Source organism: Peromyscus californicus, unplaced genomic scaffold (genome assembly GCF_007827085.1).
Source record: "Peromyscus californicus insignis strain IS unplaced genomic scaffold, ASM782708v3 Scaffold_23__1_contigs__length_62951481, whole genome shotgun sequence".
In the NCBI taxonomy this organism is placed as follows: Eukaryota; Metazoa; Chordata; class Mammalia; order Rodentia; family Cricetidae; genus Peromyscus; species Peromyscus californicus.
This window is the reverse complement of record NW_026294534.1, coordinates 17,910,756-17,937,484: the sequence shown is the minus strand read 5'-3', so window position 1 is coordinate 17,937,484 and position 26,729 is coordinate 17,910,756. Positions and strand designations below refer to the sequence as shown.

Here is a 26,729-nt window from a genome sequence, read left to right as displayed (position 1 = left end):
ATCTTCTTCCTGAACCACATCAATGCCAAGGCAGGTGTTGGCTATGAGGCTCTGGGCCATACAGGCTCCAGAGCAGGAGACCCACAACCTTTACGATCACGGCCTTGAGACAAACAACAGACTGTTCTTCCTGTCTCCCGAAATGCTTGGGATTCTACATTCAAAGGCACTTGGCCTCTGCACCTCAGTGTGAGCACTTGGCCTACAGCTACTCTTAGCATGCCTATACTTTAAGGATACAAAGGGCAAAACCCAGGGCATGAATTTAAAGAGCCTGGTGTGTTAGTGGTGTTTATTAAACAACTACTATTATGCTTCAATTCTCATCACCGCACCAAGCTATGTCTTTCAAGACATGTAGCATAATAGTACCAATTGCTTAATGAACAACAACAACAACAAAAAGCGAGCCAGGAATGGTACCGCACGCCTTTAATCCCAGCACTCAAGAGGCAAGGCAGGCAGACAGATCTCAAGTGAGTTCGAGGTCAGCCTAGTCTACATGGCAGGTTCCAGGATAGCCAGGGATGCATGGACCCTGTCCCAAATAAATGAATGAATAAAGAAAAAAGTGAGGCTTCAGGCAGGCCCACGCCTGTAATCCCAGCACTCGGGAGGCTGGAGAGCAGGAGGATCGCCACGAGTTCAAGGCCAGGCTGCACAACACAGCGAGTTCCAAAGCGGCCTGGGCTTGAAGTCTGAGACTATCTAAAATTGGAAGGAAGGGAGGGAGGGGAGGAAGGAAGAAAAGGAGGGAGGGAGGAAGGGGGGGGAGGGAAAAGTGAGGCTCAAAGTGGGAAGCACAGTGCCAAACGTCCGGATTCCACCCCTAGGGCCTCAGGCTCCATGGCCGCCTTTCCCCACCCCGCCCTCCTCCTCCCGACCCTCAGCCTTGGCCTTCTTACCCACAACATCAAGCTGGTAGGTGTGGTTAATGCTGCCATACTCATTCTCCACGATGCAGGTGTAGTTGCCCTTGTCGGAGGGCACCACCGAGTCCATTATGATGCTCCAGGTGGCGTAGCGAACCTGTAGGGCACAGCCAAGGAAAGGGATTTGTTGAGCGTCTGGGGGAAGGTGTACAGGAGAGCAGGTAACACGTGGCCAGTGCTTCAGTGTTCGCCAAAACAAAGCCTGGAGGGACTAGCTCTCGGCCTAGTCACACTTGGAACACACCCTGCAATCTAAACTAGCATGGTGTGAAGACGCTGGACACCTTCTCGGTAGCATTCCGAAGCAGCCATGATCTGGACAAAGGTGCCTTTGGCACAGTCTCCTAAACTCACTGGGAATCCTCTCCACGTCCATCAGTTTCATCCCTGTGCCTGATGTGGCTCTCCTGCTACTCTGGACACCGAGTTTCAAAAGCTGTCTCCTCAGGGTTGGCAGGACGGATCAGTGGACAAGGGCACTTGCCACCAATAGCCTGGGCAAGTTTGATTCCTAGCACCCACGCCGTGGAATGAGGCAACCAGGTCCCGCAAGCTGTCCTGTGATCGCCAAATGCACAGCGCTGCTTGCACACAAGACAAAACTGCAATTCAAACAGAAAAACCTCTCTCTTCTTCCAGCTGACTCTGGCCGGATCTGTGCTCAACCTTCCGTCTGCTCTTCCTCCAAGGCACTAACTGAACAGTGGCTCACCACAGCTGTCCTTTGACAATGGCCTTCTTAGCAGGCTACAAAATCGTCCCAGGCCAGAATGCTGGCTTGTCCTAGCTGAGGCACAGGAACGTGCGAACAGTAAGTACTTGGTAAGTTAAGGGGAAGCTTTCCCATAGTCCTCCTTAAAAAAAAGAAAAGAGGAACTAGGTGTGGGGGCACACGCCTTTGATCCTAGCATTCAGGAGGAAGAGCGGGCTGAGTTCCCGGACAGCCTGATCTATAGAGCAAGTTCCAGCATAGCCAGGGCTACATAGAAAAACCCTGGCTTAAAAAGAAAACAAGCCGGGTGGTGGTGGCGCATGCCTTTAATCCCAGCACTCGGGAGGCAGAGGCAGGTGGATCTCTGTGAGTTCAAGGCCAGCCTGGTCTCCAAAATGAGTTCCAGGAAAGGTGCAAGGCTACACAGAGAAACCCTGTCTCAAAAAACCAAAAAAAAAAACAAAAACAAAAACAAAAAAAACAAAAACAAAACAACAAAAAACCCTAAATAAACAATCAAGTAAATAATAAAAAAAAAGAAAGAAGAGCTATTGTTGCTTTTAAGTGTGTGTACATGTATGTGTGTGTACACACATGAGTGTGGGCGCCCACGGAAGCCCTGCAGCTGGAGTTGTAGGTGGCTGTGAGTTGCCTGGTGTGGGTGCTGGGAACCAGACTCTGGTCTTCTGGAAGAGTGATGTATGCTTAACCACTAAGCTGTCTCTCCAGCCAGCTCCTCTCTCTGCTTTTCTTTCTCATACAAGAGCAATGAGAAGCCGTGCGTGGTGGCACTTAGGACCTAAGACCGGAGGACTGGAGTTCCAGGCCAGCCTGGGGTACAGAGAGAAGAAACAGTCTCCAAAAAGTCAAAAGGAATGAGGAAGAGACTCCAGGTGAGATGGGACCTATTTGGGAACCTTGGGGATCATCAGGTCTCCGAGGAAGAGAGTCTCATCGAACTCTCCGGTTCTCATCGGAGCAGCTTATCAGCACAGGAAATGCCTAACGGTGTCCATGAGCCCCACGAACGCTCTCACACGCGGCATTTCTTGGCAGAGGTCCAGTGAGTTTGTTGTTCTCACGTTCTCTTGTGGGGAGGTGACTGGTTTTCCCTTTTAGGACTTGGGGGCTGAGGACTTGACTCAACGTGGGCTTAGCATGCAGAAAGACAAGGGAAGGGGACATGGATTATACGCACTGACAGCTTAAAACATACCTACGCTCTTTTATCTGACCATTTCATTTCCAGGAATCTGTCCTGAGAAAGGTCCTTTTTAAGGCGCCAGGCACGGTGGCGCGCACACATTTCTTTAATCCTGACACTCAGGAGGCAGAGGCAGGTAGACCTGTCTGAGTCTGGGACAGCCTGCCTACTGAGTTCCAGGCCAACCAGGGCTAAGGAGAGAGACCCTGTCTCAAAAACCAAAGAAAGAAAGGAGGGAGAGAGGAGCTAATTGGCTGGTGAGGTGGCTCTGTGGGTAAAAGGATTTGTCACCAAGCCTGACACCCGAGTCTGTCCTTCAGGACCCACAGAGGTGAAGGAGAAAACTGACGCCTCCAAGATTTCCTCTGATTCCCCATATTCATATCCCCCCCCCCCCCCCCCGCAAATAAAAATTTTTAAAGTAATAAAAAAAAAAAAAAAAACCCAGAACACTGCAGTTCCAGGGGATCTGACACCCTCTTCAGACCTTTGCAGGCACCAGGCACACATTTGGTGCACATCCATATATCAGATGAAACGATCGTAGACGCATATAATCCCAGCACTCAGGTGGCAGAGGCAGGCGGATCTCTGAGCTAGAGGCCAGCCTGGGCTACAGAGGGAGTTCTAAGACAGCCAGGGCAACACAAAGAAACCCTGTCTAGGGCTGGGGATTTAGCTCAGTGGTAGCAAGCGCAAGGCCCTGGGTTCGGTCCTCAGCTCCAGAAAAAAAAAAAAAAAAAAAAAAGAAACCCTGTCTAGAACTGGCCCCCCAGGCAACTAAAACAACAACAAGATAATAAAGGTATCTAATACGGGTTTCCTATCCCAGCCCTCCATCCAATGTCTTCTTCTAACTTTTCTTGGGTATGTACACACATGTACCTTATAGCCTCCAATGCGGTGGTCAGGTTTGAATTCTTTGCCATTTTTCAACCAGCGCAGAGTGGGATTGGGTGTTCCACTGGACGGGCACTTGAACTTCACCGTCTTGGCCGCCGGCACCGCATGCAGCTTCTTCTCCATCTTTTCTGGGGATGTCCAGTACGGGGCGACAGCTGTCCAGGAAAAGCCAAGGGAGAGACAGATGAGGGGAGCAGGAATGGCCAGGCTCAGAAGCAAGGGCCCAGGCAGGACCACACGCACCCCATCTTCTCTCTGCTCAACACCTCAGGCCATCCAGAGGGGGCAGCAGCCAGGCACCATGGCCCACAGGCCCTCCGAGCCTCTCTCCTCCCACTTAGGCAGGCCTTCCCCTAAGCCTCAACTCCCACGTCTCACAGGCAGTACGTAAGGAAGAAAACAGTGTCTCACGCCTACGGTTTGGTTTGGTGTTGTCTGTCTCTTTCTCCTCTGAAGAGGAGTCATCATCATCATCGTCATCCTCCGAGGAGGGAAGCGCATCTGCGAGAAGAAGGGAGTCGGGGCGCTGAGGTACTCCTGAGCATTTCCCAGATGGTCATGCAAACAGAAGTCACCTCATCAGGACCGGCTCGGTGCAGCCACGGACAACACACCCATCCATCCCCATGAGGACTCCCAATCTCCCCAAATTTTGCCTCAGTGACAGTTTGCGTTTAAGAACCGCATGCTCCAGCGCTCATCCTGGCCCAAGGCACCCCGCCTTCCGCCCAAAAGTCCAGGTGGCTCCAGCCGGGCCATCTATGCTTTTTTCCAAATGTATTTCATTCCAGCCTACACACCAAGGCCTCTCAGCTGACAGTACCACCTGGGTACCCACAAGAGCAGCTGAGGAACCGGTATTCTTTGGACGCAAACCATTGAGAAACCCAAGCAGGTCTGGACACTCTGGGCAAGATGGATAGCTTGCCATCAGGATCCTCTAGTATAGATCTGCTGAGGGCTGGGAGCTGCCTGCTTCTTTCTCTCTCCCCCACAAAAGATTTTTTTTTTTTATTTATGTGTATGTATGTGAGCCTGCATGAATATGTACCAAGTGCATGCAGGAGCCCAAGGGGGACCAGAAGGTGTTGGGTCCCCAGGAACTGAAGTTACAGTTGTGAGCACATACTGTGGGTGCTGGGAACCAAAGCCAGGTCCCCTGCAAGAGTTATCAGGCGATCTTCACAGCCGAGTCATCTCTCTAGCCTCAGAGCTGCCTTTTTTTATAGTTGTTTTAAGACAGGGTCTCACAATGTAGAGATGTAGACCAAGTTGGCTTCAAACTCACAGAGATCCTCTGGAGTGCTCTGATTAAAGGTGTGCACCACTATGCCCGCCTACAACTGCCCTCGCTCCCCAACTGGGATGCACTCCATTTAAAAACAGACTGGGGGTGGTGGAGCACATGTTTAATCCCAGCACTTGGGAGGTAGAAGCAGGCGTATTTCTGTCAATTTGTGGCCAGCCTGGTCTACATAGTGAGTTCCAGGACAGCAAGGGCTGTGTAGAGAGACCCTGTCTCAAAAAAAAGGCTTGTTATCCATTCACCAGGTCTCTCTATTCCCCCTTGCCACACTTGGGGGCTAAGGAAACATGTTCCTCAACTGGGGACAAGTTCTAAATGATGCCTGGGAGAAGGTACCAAGCCACATCTTGGCATCAGGAAAGTCCCAGCTTGTCTTTCTCGGATCCCGGTCTTGTGAAAATCACATTTATCTAAAGGAAGCATATTCCCAACAATAAGAGCTCCAGGCTTGCCTGGCTGCACTCAAAATGTTCCACGAGCTAGATAACAGGTGTTTTTTTTCCACAAAGCCAGGACATGGCAGTGTACCTGAATCCTTCCACCACAGCAGGAACCTCACCATATGCTCTCAGGCTTCAATCACTAACCCCAGGCCTGGACAAGATGAAGCTGGCTGAGCCCCAGTGAGCATGATCGGGCATGATGTAGTGAAGAAATCACAGGGTCTTAGCAGCCCCAGGCCACAGGCCTGGCATCTGCCCTACCTGGTCAACCTCTGGAGAGCTAAGCCACGCAGCGGGCAGGGAGCAATGTTAGTGGGCGCCAGTTCCGAAGCAGAGTAGGGGCATGGAAGGAAGTTGGCCTCCCTTTAACACGAGCGAATGAAGTGGAAGGAGCGGACGGGGAGAGGGCTTTGCTACCAACCTGAGACATTGACGGAGAAGTAGGTGGTGTCGCTGCCAGAGGGGCTGCTGGTCACGCAAGCATAGAGGCCGGAGTCGGCCGGGATGGAATCCCGCACCTCCACCTCCTCCCCTGTGATGCGGGTACGGTTGCTCTCCACCAGCTGCACCCCGTCCCGCAGCCAGTTGATGCTCTGCACATCATCCCGCAGCCGACAGCGAAGCTGGAGCAGGTCACCAGGGTGGACCAGGAGAGACTCCACTTCCACAGGGACTCCCCAGGGCTGAGCTGCAGCCACCCAGAGGGGCCGGGAAGAAGAGCCAAGTTGGGGTGGCGGGGAAGGAGGAGGAGAGAGAAAGGGAGTTAGGTGAGCCACAGGGTACTGCACTGTCCGGGCCTCAATGGAGGCCACAGAGCTGGGGACTGGACTATGGACCGGTTGGAAATGAGGGGCAAACCTGAGACCCCAGCTCCCTCTCCTCCTCCACCCCACTTCTTCGTGAGTCAAGGAAGAAAGAGGCCAAGTTAGGAAGCAGCTGCAGCAGCATTAAGCAGTGTTTGTTTCCACTTCCCTCTATCCTAAGGGGCGAGGTTTTCCTGTTATCTCGAATGCCCCCTGCCCCATACCCCATACGCCGCTCGCTCAGTTCTTTGCCAAGAACAGCCACTTCCCACCGGAACACCCCATTCCTTGTGAGCCCGGTCAGCTTCGACTCTTTCCCTAGCGAATAAACCCCGCCCATCAACAAACCCAGCAGCCTGTCCGTCCACCCGAGATGAGAGCAAGCGTGTTTGGTCAACCGACCGGGACTCTGGGTACACATGACTCAGCGAGGGTGGGGGCCTGGCCCTCCAGGAACACAGATGCACGTGTGGGAGGGCCAGCCAAGGAGAGGTCAGCTCAGGGGAGCCTCCCGAGAACAGGTGTCGGGCCCGAGGCCTGCAGCTGCTACAACAGCACATTTGCTCTGGCAGCAGACCCGGGACACATAAACCCTTTCTCGTCCGTCCGCTGGCTGCCTGGGCGCACCGGCTCCTGCACCCCACCTTCCTCCTCGAGAGACACAGGGTCACCCTGTGCGGATGGGCGTCAGAATGGTTCCCAAATGCTCAAATATTTGAATGTTTGATCTCTGGTTGGCAGAACTGTTCTGGGAAGGATTAGGAGGCATGAGCTTGTTGGAAGGGGTGTGTCACGGGGGTGGGGGGTGGGCTCTGAGGTTTCAAAAGCCCAAGCCGGTCCCAGTCTCTCTCAGTCGGTCAGTCTGTCTGTCAGTCTGTCTCTCCCTCCCTTCAACTTGTGGATAAGATGTAAGCTCTCAGCTACTGCTCCAGTGCCATGCCTGCCTGCCTGCCGCCATGCTCCCCACCTAGATGGTCATGGATTCACTTGAAACTGTAAGCAAGCCCCAAATTAAATGCTTTCTTTTTATAAGTTGCCTTGGTTCTGGTGTCTCTTCACAGTAAGAGAAAAGTAGCTAAGATACACACACACACACACACACATACACCCCTAGGCATCCCAGGCGCACACACACACCCACACACCCCTAGGCATCCCAGGCGCACATACACACCCACACACCCCTAGGCATCCCAGGCACACACACACACCCCTAGGTATCCCAGGCACACACACACACACACACACACACACACACACACACACACACACACACCCCTAGGCATCTCAGGCAGAAGTGCTAGAAATACCCCGAAGCCCTGATGTTATGGAGAACACTGTGGGGTATGATGTAGGTGAGCTGACCCTGAAGCCCCGATGCTATGGAGAACACTGTAGGGTATGGTGTAGGTGAGCCGACTCACCCATGTCAGCAGGAAGACCTGTATTCTTGGCACAACAAGTAGCCAGCCACACTGGCCGAATAAATCCCTTTGCTAAGGAGGACGCAAGGAAGTTTCTGTTCCTTTCGTATGTTCCAATGTATAGCTGGCCTCTCCCTCCACAAGAATGTACCAGGTGCCCCTCATGGCTGCCACCGGCCGAGGCTCAAGTGGAACTGGTCACAGGTGCCTGAGACTCTGGAAGAGCATGTTCCCTCAGCCCCGGCTCTGACCCCATCCTTGGCTCCTCTCTAGGTGCTCACCAGTGTTCAGACTGGCAGGTACCTCCTCCTGGAAGCCAGTTCTCAACACCGTCTGGTGAGAGGATGGGATGGGTCACCACCCAGAGTTGCCCAATTAACTACTTGTGGATCCAATGACATGGACAGTCTCCCTATTGTCTTTCTTCCTGAATTCCTTTTCTTTGCCTTTTAAAACTCCATCCATTTCTTTAGTTTTCTGAGACAGGGACTTGCTACGTATCCTAAACTAACTACAGACTTGTGATCATCCTGTTTCTTTTTTTAATTTATTTTTATTTCATTTGCATTGGTGTTTTGCTGCATATATTCTGTGTGAGGATGTCAGATCTTGGGTTACAGACAGTTGTGAGCTGCCATGTGGGTGCTGGGACTTGAACCCAGGTCCTCTGGAAGAGCAGTCAGTGCTCTTAACCAATGAGCCATCTCTCCAGCCCCGATCATCCTGTTTCTGCCTCTGCCATGTAGGGATTTTGAGTATGCACTACCATATCCAGGCACGCCCCCCTATTTATTTATTTGTTTGTTCGTTCGTTCGTTCATTCATTCATTCATTCATTCATTCATTCATTCATTCATTCATTCATTCATTCATTTATTTATTTATTTATTAAGGCAGGGTCTTACTTTGTAGCCTTGACTGGCCTGGAAGTCACAGCTCTACCCTGAGTGCTGGGGTTAAAGGTGTCCATCACCACACCCGGCTTACACCCAGACTTTTATTTTCTGAGACAGTCTTACTATCCAGCCCAGGGTGCCTTGAACTCACTGTGTAGCACAGACTGGCCCCACCACATCCGGGACTCCCCCACCCCCAGTCTTTTGCAGTGCTGGGGGTGGAACCCAGTCCTTTGAGTAGTCAGAGAAGCGCTGCTGCGGAGCTACAGCACTGCTCCTCATCTCTCTCTGTTTCATTTTTAACTACTATGTGTTCGTGTCTGTTTGTGGGCGTGTGCATGTGAGTGCGGGGCCCCTATGGGGGGGCCAGAGGCTTCAGATTAACCTCAAGCTGGGAGTCATAGCCAGCTGTGAGTCACGTGACGCGGGTGGTGGGACCCCAACGGGGATCCTCTGACCTTAGTCACCGAGCCATCCATCCCTCCAGCTTCTCACTTCTCATTTGAATGACTCTCTTTCTGATTTGTACTAGAAACCTTAAGTACATGGCCGGCGGACGGGCGAGCAGGCGGGTAAGCACTGCTTTTCTTCCAAGGAGCTCACACATTGTTGTTTATCAGCCTGAGGACTCTCCCCTAAATACTGGGCCATCAACAAAGGAAACAAACTACTTTAAAAGGGTCTGGGTACCAGCAGGCGAACACATGTTTATTTTTTTGTGAATCTGGTCAAGGGGTGCACCACGGCGGAGAGCAGCAGAACACGTGGCTGATTGAAAATAGCTGTGGTGGACCATTTCTTCCGTTTCTAATGGTCTAGGGCTTTGCCAAGAGAAGAAAAGCAGCTTGGCCTTGACCCTGAAGGAAAACAGCAAGCGCTCCTCTTACTGATCCCATCTCTTTTCCCTCAAGTGATCTCACTGATTAAATATTTTGCTGCTCAGGAGCGGCATCGGCTATTGGTCGACAGTGAACTCAGATTCTCAGACTCAGGCATCCAACAGCCTACTCACACAGGTCCCAGAGACAAAGAGTAATTCCCAAAGAAACTTGGCAAAGACAGGCATCACTTCCAAGGGAAGGAGCCAGGGATCTGCCTTTCTGCACGGCCCTAACTTCCAGCCAGTGCTGACGACCGTGGAAAAGAAACTCATCTCTGGGCTCTACAAAACCTCCAGGAACCAGCTTTCTGGTTTCCAGGTTGCCTCTTCCCCCGCCTAGAGCCATCCTGGGATAACCACCGTCAAGTTCACACTCTCCCCATCGCCACACTCTGGCTTACATCGTCTCATACAGCTGTCCGCATCAAAATCGTACCCTGGATAGAAAGTAAGACCCAAACCCTCTTGGCCTCCGAGGCTCCTACCAATCCTGTCTTCCCGCTCTACCCAACCACGTCCCTGCCTTTCACCCAGACCTGGCTGTGCCTCGGTACAGCTGCATCTCCCCTGCACGGAAATCGGACTTCTGCTGACAGTGGACATAACCTCTTGCGTTCTCCTGACTCAGATTAGTCAAAGTCTACCACCAGAAACATCCCAGCAGCGTTCAGTCCACGACAGTGGCTAAGTTTTCATACATACTCAATACAGACAACAACAACAACAACAAATGTTGCCCAAAGTTTCTCCATCCATAGTTGATGGAATCAGCAAACATGGAAACCCACAGACATGGAAGATAGAGTTAGAAAACCATTCCAAAAGTCTAATTTTAGACTATTTTATCTCCCTGCCACAAGAAAATCCATAAGCTATAGAAGTGACTCCTGGTTGGCCTTTCTAGAGCCCTAGCTGTCCTGGAATTCATTCACTAAGGAGACCAAGCTGGGCCTCGAACTCACAGAGATCATGTGTCATGTGGGCAAGGTTCTTCAATGCCATAGTTTTTGTCTCAGTCTGTCCGTCCGTCCTTTCTTCCTTCCATTTGTTTTGTTTTTAGGGGCAGTTTCCTTGTGTAGCCCTGGCTGTCCTCTGCCTCCAGAGTGCTGTTTAAAGGCGTGTGCTACCACATCCCAGTCTACGTCTTTCTTTTTAATGGCCGAATAGTGTTTTGGTGTATGGTCTATCACATCCCAGTGACAGCTGGAAGACACAGGGAAGGACTGTCTCTCAGCGATGACAAGTGCCCAAACCATCTCCTCAGAACTAGAAAGCAAATGTTTTCCTATCACTTAACAGCAGGAACACAGAAATGGGTCTTTTAGAGGGCTCATAAATCAGCCAAGAGCCTGTAAAACATTAGTGGCCTTTCTAGTCGATAGCAGAGTCCTTAGATACGTTAGCTCTCCATTCACAAAACAGAGATGAAGCCATTTATCGTGGGCGGTGACAGAAAGGTGACCGATTGGACTCTTACCTGTGTTACTGTCCCATAGAGGCGCCCTGACCTTGACCCGGTTCCTAGGTAAGGTGGCAAACTGCTCACGAACAAGCCATGGCGGTTAAAAGTTGTGTGGCCCACACTCAAGTCTTCCTTTGACAAGAGGTACTTGGCATTCTTTTGCCTCCTCTCAGCTGGACGTTTTCAGTCAAGACCAATGGGCTAGAGCTACACGGAGCCGGTGTATCAGTCAGCGAGAGACCAGCTACCTGCTACTTTTATTAAACTGCCTATGAAGAATAAAGAAAAGGAGGCCATTTGATGGCATGACCACTGGAAGTCAACAATCCAATTCCTGGAGAATGTGACCATGAGCACAGGACCGAGCAGCCAGATGGTTCAGGGTAGAGGCACTTGCTGCCAAACCTGATGACCCATGTTTGACCCTTAGAACCCACAGGGTGGAAGAAGAGAGCCAACTCCTGAAAGTTGTCCTCCGATCTTTATTTTTTTTTTTAAGATTTATTTATTTATTATGTTATACAGTGTTCTGTCTGCATGTATGCCTGCAGGCCTGAAGAGGATACCGGATCTCATTACAGATCGTCAGGAGCCACCACGAGGTTGCTGAGAATTGAACTTAGGACCTCTGGAAGAGCAGTCGGTGCTCTTAACCTCTGAGCCATCTCTCCAGCCCAGTCCTGTAACTTCTTATCAAAAACAGAATAATCCTTTAAAAAAAATTTTTTTTTTTTGGTTTTTCGAGAGAGGGTTTCCCTGTGTAGCTTTGCACCTTTCCTGGAACTCACTCTGTAGCCCAGGCTGGCCTTGAACTCACAGAGATCCACCTGCCTCGGCCTCCCTAGTGCTGGGATTAAAGGCGAGCGCCACCACCACCGCTCAGCCAAAAAAAAAAAACAACTTTTAAGAATCAAATGCAGGCCGGGCGGTGGTGGCGCATGCCTTTAATCCCAGCACTCGGGAGGCAGAGCCAGGCGGATCTCTGTGAGTTCGAGGCCAGCCTGGGCTACCAAGTGAGTTCCAGGAGAGGCGCAAAGCTACACAGAGAAACCCTGTCTCGAAAAACCAAAAAAAAAAAAAAAGAATCAAATGCAAAGTCATTCCTCAGTGTGTACAATGGGTGGGGATGCTGTGAGGAAATGTCGAGTCAGATCTTTGCTTCATGTCTCTCACCCTGAAAGATGAGACAGGGCACCGTGTCTGGAGGCCTCTGACGTCTGGATTGTCAGAGATCTGATGTGAGGCTGATAATGTCTGACGAGCCAACAAATAATGTTCACAAATTTGTCTGCAGGTTAAAAAGTAAGCTGCAGAGATAGACAGACAGACAGACAGACAGACAGACAAACTGTGCGTGCTGGAGTGGGCAGGTTAGACAGAGCTTGCTGTGAGCATCCTCAAGACAGCTCAAGTTGCAGCCCTGAATCCTAAAGCCTGTGCATACAACCGTCTGAAACGTCAGGCGTCCCAGGAACAGGGAGGCTGAAGAGGAAGACCCAGAAGTGATTGCCAGGTTGGGCTTCGACAGGAACACAGAGAGAAGAGGGGAGGAAGGAAAGAGGGGAGGCCGGGAGCGAAAGAGGAGGAGAGGTTTTCATACTTGGCTGCCGACCCCTGCTTGAGGCAGGCTTGATGCAGATGAAAGGCCACGGAATCGGGCTGCACCAGCGCTCCCCCGAGAGGGAGGGAAAGGATGTGCCGACCCTATCCCTGCTTCTCTAGGAGTGGAGGGGAGGACCACACTTCAGTAATCTTCAAGAAACCAGCCGCAAAGGGCACGGGAAGGAGACCTTTCTCCCAGTGCTTTTGCGTTGATTAATGGGAACGAAATCCCACCGCCCCCTTTCCTGTTTGTACCTCAAGTATTCTGGCCATGTCACTTCCCAACAAGCCAAGAGGGGTGGCATTTTTGCTTATGGCAGAGCTGGCCAGAAATGTCCCAGTCACTTAGCAGGTAATTCTGGCCCGAGTATGTTGATCAGATCTCTGGACTCTTAAATCCGTTTTTCTGACATGAGCCCTATCTATGTAAGTGGGAAATGAAGCCTTGAGGCCCAAATCCATATAAATCTTATTACACTCCAGCTTGTACAGCGGTCAATAGAAGACAGCCATTAAAGAGATCCCCTAGGGACACACCTGTCTGTGGAGACCATAAACGCGGTCCACTCGCGCCACATGACTAAACAGAGCCGGAAGAGCATTCCATGTTAAAATGTCACTTCCTGAGCCGGCAGGATGATGGCTCACTTGGTAAGAAAGCTTGCTCAAAGTCTGACTGGAGTTCTTCCTCCAGGACTTGAGTGGTGGAGAGAACGGACTCCTCCTTTAAGCTGTCTTCCGACCACCACACTTGTGCACCGTGGCGTACATGTGCAAACACACACACACACACACACACACACACACACACACACACACACACGCTCACAACATCAAAAATAAATAAATGCAATTTTTAAAATTTATAAAAATATACCACGTCCTTCCCCAGCCCTGGTTCCATTAAAAATCAACTTGGGCCGGGCGGTGGTGGCGCACGCCTTTAATCCCAGCACTAGGGAGGCAGAGGCAGGTGGATCTCTGTGAGTTCGAGGCCAGCCTGGGCTACAGAGTGAGTTCCAGGAAAGGTGCAAAGTTACACAGAGAAACCCTGTCTCGAAAAACAAAACAAAACAAACAAAAAAACCAACTTGGGTTGAAAGCAATGTCATGCCCAAACCCTACATCTTTACGTGACTCCAACGAAGACAGACAACATATTTGCAAAACACTTTGCCATGTGCCCTGCGTGACGCTTCCCATCATTGCCTACGGATACTTAAACAACTGTGCACATGGGATACCCACACACAACAGAGCCACGCTTTTCTCCAAACCACCATCTCATCTGCAAGCAGGCTTACGGAGTTCATGGTGTGTCGTTGGACTTTCTTGTGTGGGGCTATCAGCTCCCGATAACAACCCCGAGACTTGATATTAATTATGAAAGCCTGGCCTTAGCTTAGGCCTTTTCCAAACTAGCTCTTCTTCTAACTTAAATTAACCTGTCTCAATTAATCTACCTTCTGCCACATGGCTTGGTTACCTCTGTTCTTTACTGTATGTCTGACTTCTTCAGAGTCTCTGGCGAAATCCGCACGCCTAGATTCCTTCTTTAGATTACTCCCTCTCCCAGAAGTCCCGCCTATACCTCCTGCCTAGCCATTGGCCAGTCAGCTCTTTATTACACCAATCACAGCAACACATTTTCACACAGCATACAACTATCCCACAACCATTGTGTTCTCTCTGTTGTATGGCCGTGGAGCTTATTATATCCCATGTACAGTTGTCATCGTGTGTTACCTCATCAATCCCCCACAGCAACCCCGTGAAATAGGTACTATTAGTATCCTCATGGCAGAGAGGGGAAATGGAGGCGTAGGGACGTACAGGGTTTATTTAGGACAATCCACCTGGGTAGTATGGTAGAGCTGGGATTCAAACCCAAGTGCCCTGCTCTTCAGAACACACGCCTACCATGCTCCAGCTCACCTTTTGTTGACTTTGCCGTGTCTTTTGCTTTGCTTTGGGCTTTTGTTGCTGTTGAGACAGAATGGTCCAGGCTGGTCTTACATTGATCATGAAGCTCATAGTGACCTGCCTCTGCCTCTGGAGTGCTGGGATAAGCACGAGTTACCACATACAACTCAGTCTCACCATGTCTTTATAATCCTTGACTAAATTTTAGAGACTGCAAAGCCCTTATGGGACAAAACACTGATGCCTTTTAATGGTCCCTGGTGTCCCCCACCTTCTTGCAGGAGATTCTAAAATTGGCTACTCTGGGCTTATTCGCCTTTTCTCCCACTATCTCCTCAAATCCACAGCTCACCTCATAACAATACCATAAGAATGCTTTATCAGCCGGGCAGTGGTAGCACTTGAGGATCTGAGTTCAAGGCCAGCCTGGTCTACAGAGCAAGTTCCAGGACACCCAGGGCTACACAGAGAAGCCATGTCTTGAAAAAATAAAACAAAACAAGGATGCTTTTACCTTGTTGAGTATGGAGGTGAACAACTTGAATCCCAGTACTCAGGAGGCAGAGTCAAGCAGATCTCTGTGCCTTTAAAGGCAGCCAGGGCTACATACTGAGAGCCCATCTCAAAACAAACAAAGCAAAAATAAAAACAAAACAAAACAAAAACAATGCTCTTAACTTGAAGGACCCCTTCAATTGAGCAGGTTTGGGGATGGGGTGTATCTTTGTGGCAGGTGTACCTCCTAATAACGATGCCCTTTTTGGCACTGCACGTGACATTTCACAAAACATGTTTACTCGGGATCATGTTATCTGTGTTGCTGCTCCCCCACTTAAAAGAAGCGGGGGCCGTGAGCTTTCTTGCAAAGTCACAAAGCAACAAGGCTCTAGGTGTCTCGTCGACTGTGTCCCAGGACCCTCCCCCACGCTTCTCATCCCAAGTGTGTTCTAGATAGAAAGAGAGGACCCACTGGCAGCAGGCACCTCAATGTCCTGGCCACAGGGAGACTCTCAGCCCTCGTGCTGTCCTCCTTGGCTTTTAGCAGTCAGCTCAGCAGACACCTGTCTTCTCACTGTCACTGACAATTTACATCTGATAACCTCTGACCCCCAGCCCCATCCCCACTGCAGAAGAACTTTAGGTCTTCAGGGATGCCCAGCACAAGAGCTCAGATGACATGCCATCTCCTGTGCTCTTTTTTTTTTCTAATTTTATTATTTATTTTATGTGTACGTTTGTGTGAGGGTGTCAGATTCCCATGGAACCGGAGTCACAGACAGTTGTGAGCTGCCATGTGGGTCTTGGGAATTGAACCTTGGTCCTGTGCAAGAGCAGCCAGTGCTCTTAACCACTGAGCCGTTTCTCCAGCCCCTCTCCTGTGCTCTTACATTCTGAGATCCCCAGATTATTTCCTCCTCAAGAATCCAGAGTTGTTGGGCATAGTGGCATACACTTTAGCCCCAACCAACACTTGGGAGGCAGAGGCAGGCGGATCTGTGAGTCTGAGGCCAGCCTGGTCTACAGAGTGAGTTCCAGGACAGCCAGGGCTACACAGAGAAACCCTGCCTTGAAAAAAAACAAACAAAATCCAGAGGTTTTTGTTGTTGTTGTTTTTTGGTTTTTTTGTTTTGTTTTGTTTTTTCATTATCTCCTCTCCGCTGCCTCCGTGGTCCAATCTTCCACTTCCCCATTATACCTTATATCTAGCTTTTTGCCCATCCTAGAGACTTTGGATCTTTAAATGTCATTTTCTCTAACAACAGCAACAGATCACCTCCGTCACTTTAAATTATTCCTGGGGTTTATAGTTAAAGAAACCCATCCCTCACTCCTCCCTTGAACACTCGAGGCGAACGTTGGCATTACAGGCATTTCCCACCATGCCCACTTGTGGTGCTCAGGACGGACCACAGGGCTTCCCACAATCTAGGTAAGCATTCAACTGAGCTACATCACCAGCCCTGGTTTTTGTTATTTATTTATTTATTTTTGTCTTTGAGAAAGACTCTCACTACATATCCCTAGCTGGGCTGAAACTCACACACACAGACATCCACCTGCCTCTGCCTCCCAAGTGCTGGGGTCAAAGGTGTGCTTCGCCACACCTGGTAACCAGATCCTTTCTTGTTTGATCATTTTAGAGATAGCCTCCCCGCACCCCCCATCCTGCACCCCCCCCCCCACTCTGTACCAACTCCCCATGAGGCATGGGGTGGTCCAAAGTAAGATCCTCCTGCCTCAGCCTGGCCTTCATTCCGTTTTTAAATGTACCCCCACCACAGCCTTGAAAGTGTTTGTGGCTTCGTTTGTACAATCAGCCCTGATGCCTGACTACCAGAATGGTCCACGCAAGTGTCTCATCCCCTCTCAATGGTCAGGAATGGTAATGACATCTTAGGCACCAAAGGACTCCGCCCTCCACAAAATCCAGAGACCGGTCCTTCGAGTGATGTCTCAGGGTCATCCCGTGATGTCTCAGGGTCATCCCTGTTCATCGCTTTTGGTTGGGATTTCGGGGTTAAGAAAATGAAGGGGGAAAGGCACCTGGGTACCATGAGGGAGACGGTGGTCCAGGAGTGTTTACAGTCTTGGCACAAGCTCCCAGAGATAAATGAGGGAGCAATTGTGGATGTGGGAGGAATTCGGGGTGGCTTTGAAAGCAACTTAAAAGGAACTAAGAACAGCACTGCGGGACTCCAGGGGCCCTCGGCAGAGGTTTTTTATCACGTTATTTCGACTTTGAAATAGAACCGAAAACTTACTTTACTCTAGTAAGACCAAGACAGAGCATGGAATCGCAGCGACATCCCAGGTGAGAGCTATCATTCTGCGAGGGCCCGGGCATAGAGAAGGAGCCCGTAAGAGATCTGTGACTCCTAAAATCCCCTCGATGAAGGGACGCGGCTGCAAAAACGGGGGACCCTAGGTGTGCGGTAGGGGAAACAGGAGCGCCAATCAATTACCAGGGCCCGTCTCCCTGTCAGCAGCATCCAGGGCCCTGACCTGGAGGTTTGGACAGGGGTGGGTTTTTTTTTTTTTTTTTTTTGGTTTTGTTTTGTTTTGTTTTTGTTTTAATAGAAAAGGGAAAGGAGCAAGAAGGAACATTTTGCATGCAAATGGGCTGCTGCCAGAACAGCCCATTAAAATGTAAAACTCCACTTTCAGCTGACAAAATGGTGCAAGCCACAGTGCCTGCCACAGGGGCAGCAATAAAGCCAACAACAAAGGGGCCGAGGGACAAGGAGGCCTGAATGGCCTCTGTCAGCAGGTCCCCTCTCTCGTTGCCATGGGGACTCCACCGGGGCTTACTAAAGGTATTTCCTGAGGAGAAAGGCAGCACACACATGCCCAGGCAGCCGAGCTAATCCTGACAGGAAGCCATCGCCATTCAGGAGCCCAGGGGCTTGGGGCTGAAGTTTTGTTTTGTTTTTATTAAAAAAAAAAAAAAAAAAAGATTTCGGCCTTTGGTGTGTCCCACCTCATCACTGGTAATTTAGTGCAGAGCTGCCCATGAGGGCCCAAGACGCAGCTAGGGCCTTTGCCTCCACCCCATGACCCCCCAAAATCAGCTCCCCAGGAGCTGGGCTGGAGGAGGTAACGGGCAGAACCTTACTTGGGAGTCCCGGGGCAAGGGTTTTGGTTCAACCTTAAAACAGACAAAGGCAGGCCTCAGAACTGTGTTTGGTCAGGGCTCCAACTCTACCTGGGAGTATCATGCCTGTATGTTCCCCACTGGGAATAGGGTACCCAGGCCCTGGTGTCTCCCACCCCCACTGCAGCCCAGTCCAGCTGCAGGGGTTGTAATTAAGTGATTAACAAAGGAATCAAATCTCCCCTCTTCCCCCAGCAAAAGTTCTGGCTCTGCTGATAGAACCCTGGACCAAGCAGGAGGGGGAAAAAAATCTCTTCCTGTACCCTTTCCCCCAGCTGGTTCCTTAATACACTTTGCTCCTCTCCCTCCCAGCTCACTGGCCAGAAAGAAGCTAAGAGGGGAGGTGGGGATACCCCGCAGCTCCAGGAAGGGAGGGCTGTGCTCAGGGCTCCCAGAAGTTTGAGCCACCCTGTCTCCGTTGGCACCAGAAGAATGCAGCCATGGCAGATTCGGGGAAGAAAGCCAACACCACAGCTGGCAGTGGGGACAAACTCCTGTGTGACAACTTCCTCCTAGGGGCAGTGCAGGGGCCACTAACATTTCCTGAGCAGCTTTAAATGGGAAAAGCCATCCCCAGCGGAGAGCGGAAAACCGAAGAGGTCCCAGATCGCAAACCGGGGCCCGGGCGCTTGCAAAGCCTATGCTTTGGAGGCTATACTCCGCATACGCGTAACACACACAAACCTGCAACATGGCCCGGATCTTGACAAAATCAGAAATAAGAGTTTGTGTAAGCATCGACACTGCCCGCCCACCCCCACCCCGACCCCCCCCAACACACACGTGCACATTCAAACACACCCCGGAGGAAGCTTCTGCGGCCATACTAGCCATACTAGATCGCTTCAATGTTGGGCTAGAGACTTGTTAAACAATGGTAAGTAAGCAGGTGGATCCAGCCAGGTTCTCTTCCTTCACCGCCAATCACTTCCTAAATCCACTTCAAAAGTACAGTTGGTCACCCACTCAGAGACCGCCAAAGAACATCTCTGCCAAGTTGTTGGCCCGGGGTGGGGGTGGGGGTGGGGGTGGGAGGTGGGGGTGGTGTCACGTGTTACAGGGTGGTGGTCCTGTTGCTAAGGAGGTAGCTTGGACCCTCCCACTACTGGCAGGGAGCCCAGGCCTCCCAGCCATGTGTCTGCAGCTGCGACCTGTCATGCACTTCCTGGTCTGGGTTCTGTAATGGAAAGATCATTAAGCGTGGGGGAGGGAAGGGAGTAAGCGGACTCCGCAGGGAAGAGGTAACTCAGCAAGTCCCACTCTTCCCTAGGCCCTGACCTTAAAGTCTGGTCAGGTTCCTTAAAGAAAGGAATGCACTGCCCTGCCCCCAAGTGCCCCGAGCCTCCTCGGGCCGCCCCTCCTCCCCCCACCCCCCACCCCACCCCACCCCCAGGCAGGCTCGGAAGCTCCAGTTTGGAGAAGGAAAAGGCCAGCAGCTGGGCAGGAAAAGGTTCAGTCCCCCAAACTTGCTGATCCATTCAGTAGGAGAGTCAGCTGTTTCGGAATGTGCCTTCTGCACCCCCCACCCACCCCCAAAAAAAACCACCCCACAGATGGTGCTGGAGTGAACAATTTGCTGTACGTGGTCACTGATGCCTGCTGTCTGTCTGCACTGTGCCAAGGAGTCTGGGGGTGTTTAGGTCTGAGAGCAGCCCCCGGCTTTAGACCACCCACTCCAGGGTGGGGAAATGGCCTTCTCACGAAGCGTCATCATGCCATTTCCCCCCCCCCCAGGAGAAATGCCCACAGCTGGGGCACTTACTTGGCATTCTTGAGGCTCCAGCTCAATCCCTACGTTCATATTCACTCATACATTATCCAAAAAAAAAAGGGGGGGGGGAGGAATGGTCTTTGGTGGCACACACCTTAAATCCCAGCATGCGTGGGTAGGTGCATCCAGAGGCAGAGGCAGGCAGGTAACTGGGTCTGCAAAGCAATTTCCAGGCCAGTCAGACTGCACAACACCCTGCCTTTAAAATAATAATAATAATAATAATAATAATAATAATAATAATAATAATAATAATAAATAATGACGATGCTTATTTTTACATTATGAAAATAAACACAATACAACCTCTTAAAATGACATAATATGTAGAAAGCTGGTTAATCGGTGTCAATTAGGGAAGGTGAAAAGTTCCAGAAACTGCTGAACAGGGCCATCTATGAATGTGGGTGTGGTGGCCCATGTCCTGCAAGCCTAGCTCTTACGACACTGAAGCAGGGACACTAACAGAAGTTCAAGGGCCAACCTGGGCTACACAGCAAGTTCCAGAACAGTAGGTCTGCCTGGAGAGACTCTGTCTCAAAAGTAACATGCAGTGACCAACGCGGTAAGCTTAAGCTTACATATATCTGGATCTTGCTAGAACGACCTTAAAGACCTGGAAGCCACAGACGCCCAGAATGGAGACTGGAGCTTCATTGATAGCCCCTCTGTCCACAAAACGTTATGCCTACAGCCTCTACTTCTCACACACACAGCATCAAAGACGAGCAGTCTCCTGCTTCAATACTCAAAAGAGCATGGTGTGGGGGGGGGGGGGAGTCTGACTTAGGAGGGGGGTCTCTCCATAGAGCAGAGTCTCCGTACCTTTCTACACGGTAATCCAGAGCCATGGGTCTCTCGGGGTACAGACTCCATCCCTCAGCAAAACAATCCTAATGTCCTCTGGAAAGAGAGGGCCATCTGAGATTCACTTAGTCCCAGGCCCACTGGCTCAGACTGCAGAGGTGGACTGGGCTAGAAGACCCTACTGCTGTACACTGTGACTCTGGGCAAGTTATCTCCTGTTAGGACTCAGTCTCCCGCCAGTGGCCTCCAGCGCTAGGCCCCCTTCTAGCCCACGTTTCACCTGAGTTCCAAGATTACAGATTCACCATGCCTGGCCAGCTTTCCCTTTTTAAGATTAGAAATGTCGAAGGCAGGTGTGGTGGCACTCGCCTTCAAGCCGGGCATTTGGGGGCCAGAGGCAGAGACAGGTTCATCTCTGTGAGTCTGAGGCTAGCCTGGTCTCCACGGTAAGTTCCAAGATAGCTTGGGCTACATAATTAGACCCTGTCTCAACACACACACACACACACACACACACACACACACACACACACACACACACAAAAAAAAAAAAAAAAAATCAAAAAAACCTTTCAACTGTAATATGATAGGAAAGTAAAAACAAAGTTGACCATATTGTAGGCTACTCACATGCCACACGGTCTTTCTTGCCATGTTGGGCATTAGCTAGGCTCCCAAGCAGTCCAGGATCACCAGGGCAAACAACTGATTTTTCATAAAACAGGCTTGGGAGAAGAGATACTCAAAACTGAGCTCGGAGCCTTCACGCATGTTAAAGCAACCCAGCCACTAATCTACATCCTCTACCTTAAATGGCTTCAAACTCAATGCCCCTGCCTCAACCACCCAAATAGCTAGGACTACAGGCCATTACAGAGAGTTACGTCCCACCATGGCTAAATTTAGGCTTTGTGTTAGATGATGTGGCCATCTTCAGGCTAGGGTAAGCGTGCTGAACACACTTAACGTGGGCCAAAGCTATGATTCTGAGTAGGTTGGATGTGCTAAAGCATCTTTTTCAGCGATTTACTATCATTATGTATGTGCACAGTGCCCCCCTGTGCCGTGGAAGCCAAAGGACAACTCTGTGGGCTCCTTCTACCTCTACGTAAGTTCTGGGGACTGAATTCAGACAGCAGCAAGTGATTCCCCAGGCTTGAGCGGCAAGCGTTTTTCCTACACTACACTTTTCATCATCACTTTAGAGTGTAACCCGTTACATATCAAACGTTTTTGAGGCTTGACTACCTGAGTTCAGTCCCTGGGACTCACATGGTAGAAGAGGAAAACCGACTCCAGCCAGTTATCTGCAGACCTAGGTGTGTGGTGAGCTACACTATGTAAGGCTCTAAGAACACTCTATTTACAAGATGACAAAATCTCTCCGTGATACGTTTCTCAGAACATCATTAAGGCAGCAAATTAATATAAATATCTCTATATATTCACCCATAATACACACTAACAGATGTGACCTACAGATAAGCAATTTGCCCCTTTACTCTGAGCAAAAGGCCATCTTATGCAGCATGAGATGCCCTTAAATAACCTGGCTTAATGCCTTTATTTGATATGGGCTTCAAATCACTCCCTAAATGAGTTCTTTATTGTATCTACAAGTCTATTATTAAAAGTTAATGCTGCCGGCTGCGGTGCTGCATCCTTTTAATCCCAGCACTCCAGAGACAGAGGCAGGAGAATCTCTGTGAGTTTGAGGCCAGCCTGGTCTACCGAGCGAGTTCCAGGAAAGCTAGGACTACATCGAGAGACCTTGTCTCAAAAACCCAGAACTAAACAGAACAACAACAAGAAAGTTAACGCTGGCCAAAGCTAAGCCTGACCCATGGTGAGGACAGAAGGGACCCACTCAAGCATTCATGAGGGGAGATCCTAAGGCTATTCACTTTTCCTTTTTGGTTACAGAGTCAGTCCAAGTGGCAAAGCGGGAAAGGCAGTTACTAAATTTCAACACACTGTATTCTCTTCCCAGTGCGCTACTGTGTGGAGTGGGGCCTGCATACCAAGGCACGTGATCACGTAGATGTCTGAGGTTCTCTACTTCCATCACATCAGTCTTGGGGATTAAATTCAGGTAATCAGGCTTCACTACAAGTGTATTTACCCACCGAGCCACGTTCCTGGTCCTTGCTTTGCTGTGGTTGTTGTTTTTATTTAATTTTATGTGTATATGTGTGTGCCTGGGTGTGTATGTATCACAGTGTGCAGTGCCCTAGAAGATGAGAAGAGGCATCAGGTCCCCTGGCACTGGAGTTACTGTGAGTGGTGAGTCACCATGCGGCTGTGGGAATCGAACCTGGGTCCTATGTGATAGGTAGCCCTCTGCCTCCCTCTCTCCAAACACAGTTTTCACACTGGTTAAAGGCTGGAGAGAGACGGCTCAGCAGTTAGGAGCACTTGCTGCTCTTGCAGAGGACCTGGGTTCTGTTTCCAGAAATCACATGGTCACTAACAACTGTTTGTAACTCCAGTTCCAGGGATCCATTGACTTCTGGTCTCCAAGGGCACCAGGCATGTATGTGGTACACTTACATACACTCAGGCAAAAACATTCATGCACATTAAAAAAAAAAAAAAAATTTTTTTTAAATCTTTTAAAAAGCCTGATCTATACAGAAACCTCTACTCCTGCTGGCTGACACTTTGGGGACCCGACTGTACCCTCCCCCAAGTTTGAAGTCTCTGCATTAGTATGCGAAAGGCAAGTTTTGTTCTAAGGATGCTGTAGGTCTGGGAACCACTTTCTTTAGGGCACCTCACAGACCTGTGATTGATGGAAAACCTTGCAGAAAGGCATGAACTGTCCTACTGAACTAATGGGGGTCATCCCAGTATCGGGGAGGCTGAGGCAGCGGGATTACTAGTTTAAGGGCGGTCTGAATGACCTCAGAATGTCCCGGGAAAACCAACACAAGGCAGGTATCTCAAAGAAAGGTGAGGTCAGCCTCCTGAGGATTCGTGTTTCTACGCCTCGACTCCAGTTTGGCGTGAGGATACGGCAGAACACAATACTGAAATAAAGCAAAACTGTAGTAAGGCCTCCCTTGGAATCCTAAGTTTCCCCTTCACCAAATGTCTAACTACCTCAGTATACCCCTCTAGTTATGGGACTGAGTGAGATCATCATAAAGATGCAAAAACCTAAGTGTGCAAAGTGTGAAGATGCCACAAAGCAGCATTTAATCGTATCTTAAAAGAATCTTACTGGTACTCCTGAGGTGTATTGTGACAGAGCCATGCAATCAAAACTTTTTAAAAAAGGAAGCCTGATGAGATGCTGAAGCCCAAGTGTTTGCCACGTAAGCTCTGATCCCCAACACTCATCTGTAGAAAGCTGCTGTGCCCCCCACCCCACCCTCACTGGGAAGGTGGACAGGAGGACCCCTGGGACTTGCTGACTAGCCAGTTTAGCCTAATCAGTGGTAAGCTTTAGGTTCAACGGACAGACCCTGTCTCAAAATGAGGGAGACACCCAGAGAAGACCCTTGGCCTCTCCGCCCCTGTGCATGCACACAGGAGCACATGCGCACCCAGCACCCTCCCTCAGCCCCCACCCACTCCCCACAATTCTTTTGTTTTGGTTTCTCAAGACAGGGTTTCTCTGTGTAGCCCTGCCTGTCCCGGAACTCCCTCTGTAGACCAGTCTAGTCTCGAACTCACTGAGATCCACCTGCCTCTGCTGCCCGGTTGCTGGGATTAAAAGTGTGTGTCACCACTGGTCCAAAAAGAAAAAAAATTCTTAAAACATTTTTTAAGGTAACCACCCTTGGTGGCATAGGCAAATTTTATTTATAAAAATGTGTTTAGCTGGGTGTGGTGAGTCAACTATAATTTCAGCACTCAGTAAGCTAAAGCTAGAGAACAGTAGCAAGTTTAGGCTACATAATGAGTTCTAGGCTAGCCTGGGCTATAGTGTAAGACCTTCTGTCAAAAAAAATAAAACCACCTTTGCAGTTCAGGAGTGATGGCACAGAATACATCCAGGACTATAATGAAACCCCATCTAAAAAGAAAAAGAAAAAGGAAATTGCCACCCTTCCTAACTACCAAACACAACCTAAATGATTTCCTGACAGTAGAGAGAGTGGGTAAAACTTCTGTAACCCACACAAGGCAATACTATGTAGTTACTACCAAAAACATTCTGTATAGGAATACAGATTTAAGTTACAAGCCAATACAAACAGTATATGTTCTATTTCTCAAATATAAACACAAGGAGAAAATCTAAAAAAAAAAAAAAATTCAAGTCAACTGTGATTATTGTTGGACAATGAGAATCTAAGAAATTATTTTTCTACCTGCATAGTTCTGTAGTTTCTGAATAAACTACATAATAATGTTTTAGAGGCATTGTCATTATTTATTTATTTATTTATTTATTTATTTATTTATTCATTCATTCATTCATTCACTCACTCACTTATTTATTTATTGACTGATTGATTGATTTTTCGAGACAGGGTTTCACTGTGTAGCCCTGGCTGTCCTGGAACTCATTCTGTAGATCAGATTGGCCTCGAACTCACTGAGATCTGCCTGCCTCTGCCTCCCTAGTGCTAGCATTAAAGGCGTGCGCCACCACTGCCCGGCTGTTTTTACTTTTTTTTTATTTTAATTTGTTGGTTCTGTATTTTGAAACAAGGTCTCCCTATGTAGTCCTGGCTGTCCTAGAGCTTGCTATGTAGACCAGGCTGGCCTCGAACTCATAGAAATACACCTGCCTCTGCCTTTCCGAGTGCTAGAATTAAAGATGTGTGCCACATCCCATCAAAACATTGTTCTTAGCCAGGCGTGGTAGCATATGCCTTTAATCCCAGCACTTGGGAGGCAGAGGCAGGTGGATCTCTGTGAGTTGGAGGCCAGCCTGGTCTACAGAGTGAGTTCCAGGACAGCCAGGGCTGCTACACAGAAAAACCCTGCCTCGAAAAACCAAATCAAACCCAGCCAAACAATGCTCTTCAAGACTGATGGTGGCACGAATCTGCAATCACAGTACTCAGAAGGTGAAAGCAGGATCAGTCTTGGCTACATACGGAGTTCAAGGTCAGTCAGGGTTACACGAGACCCCCTCTTCCAAAACAATTAGTGAAGACATTCTTTTCAACTGCGCAGATCTTTGCTCTAATGGAATAAATAGGATCGTTTACCCAGTATACATGAAGCCCTGGGCACTAGGGTGTGGTGGGGACGACATGTCAAAAAGAAAAAATAAACAAACTGTACAGCAGAATAAAGTAAGCATTCAACTACAAAATGAAAAAGGAAGGCCTAGGAGTCATCCATAACATGGAGACGCGGGGCTGGCGAGAGGCTCAGGGGTTAAGAGCACCTGCTGCTTTTGCAGAGGACCCTGGTTCAATTCCCAGCCCCGACACGGTGGCTTACAGCCATCTGTAACTGCAGCTCTAGGGGATGACTCCTTTTCTGGCCTCCACAGGCACTGCATGCACATAGTAAACACCCACACACATAAAATAAAAATACAGTGATGTGGAAACAAAAGAAACCTCGAGAAAGAGGTGACCTTTTAAAGAAAATCTAGTGTAAACCCAAACTAAATCTCAAGTGAAGAATCAAGGACATACCATGAAGGAGTTATAAAAAGTGGGGGGGCATGGGGGCATTTCACATTAAGGGAGCTGGATAAGCAATGGTCATGTATAAGGTGCATGCTACATTCACGGGGGTGAGGCGGGGGGGGGGGGGGGGGGGGGGACGGACACGACACATTTGGATAGATGGACGGGAATCAGTGAAGGAATGGACCGGTAATACCCAGTCTAGCAGTCACTGTAGAGAACACTGAGGAAACGGTTAGATCTGGGCCCCAATTTTCTTTGCTAATTAACCATCTGAAATTTCAGCGCTGATGTTTTCTACCCTGGCTCACGGGCAGCAAGCGAGCGAGCGAGCCTACGTTTGGCTGAATTGCCAGGCCCTCTCACCCGCTCTGCCTCCACGGTCAGGGGCTGGGAAACAGCTGGCTTC

The 26,729-nt window shown here is 49.6% G+C and overlaps 1 protein-coding gene across 8 annotated transcripts in view; it reads right to left on the bottom strand.

The window, feature by feature from the left end:
• Fgfr1 (fibroblast growth factor receptor 1) overlaps positions 1-26,729 on the bottom strand; it is a 58,228-nt gene that overhangs the window by 11,558 nt on the left and 19,941 nt on the right. For 3 of the 8 annotated variants that reach the window (XM_052751876.1, XM_052751875.1, XM_052751869.1), the window contains exons 3-6: positions 5,922-6,188; positions 4,163-4,252; positions 3,734-3,906; positions 906-1,029 (exon numbers count right to left, since the gene is read on the bottom strand). In XM_052751876.1, the coding sequence (XP_052607836.1) occupies positions 906-1,029; positions 3,734-3,906; positions 4,163-4,252; positions 5,922-6,188 (654 nt within the window). The remainder of the gene's footprint in view (positions 1-905; positions 1,030-3,733; positions 3,907-4,162; positions 4,253-5,921; positions 6,189-26,729) is intronic. The other 5 variants (XM_052751870.1, XM_052751871.1, XM_052751873.1 and 2 more) reach the window with 3 other exon arrangements.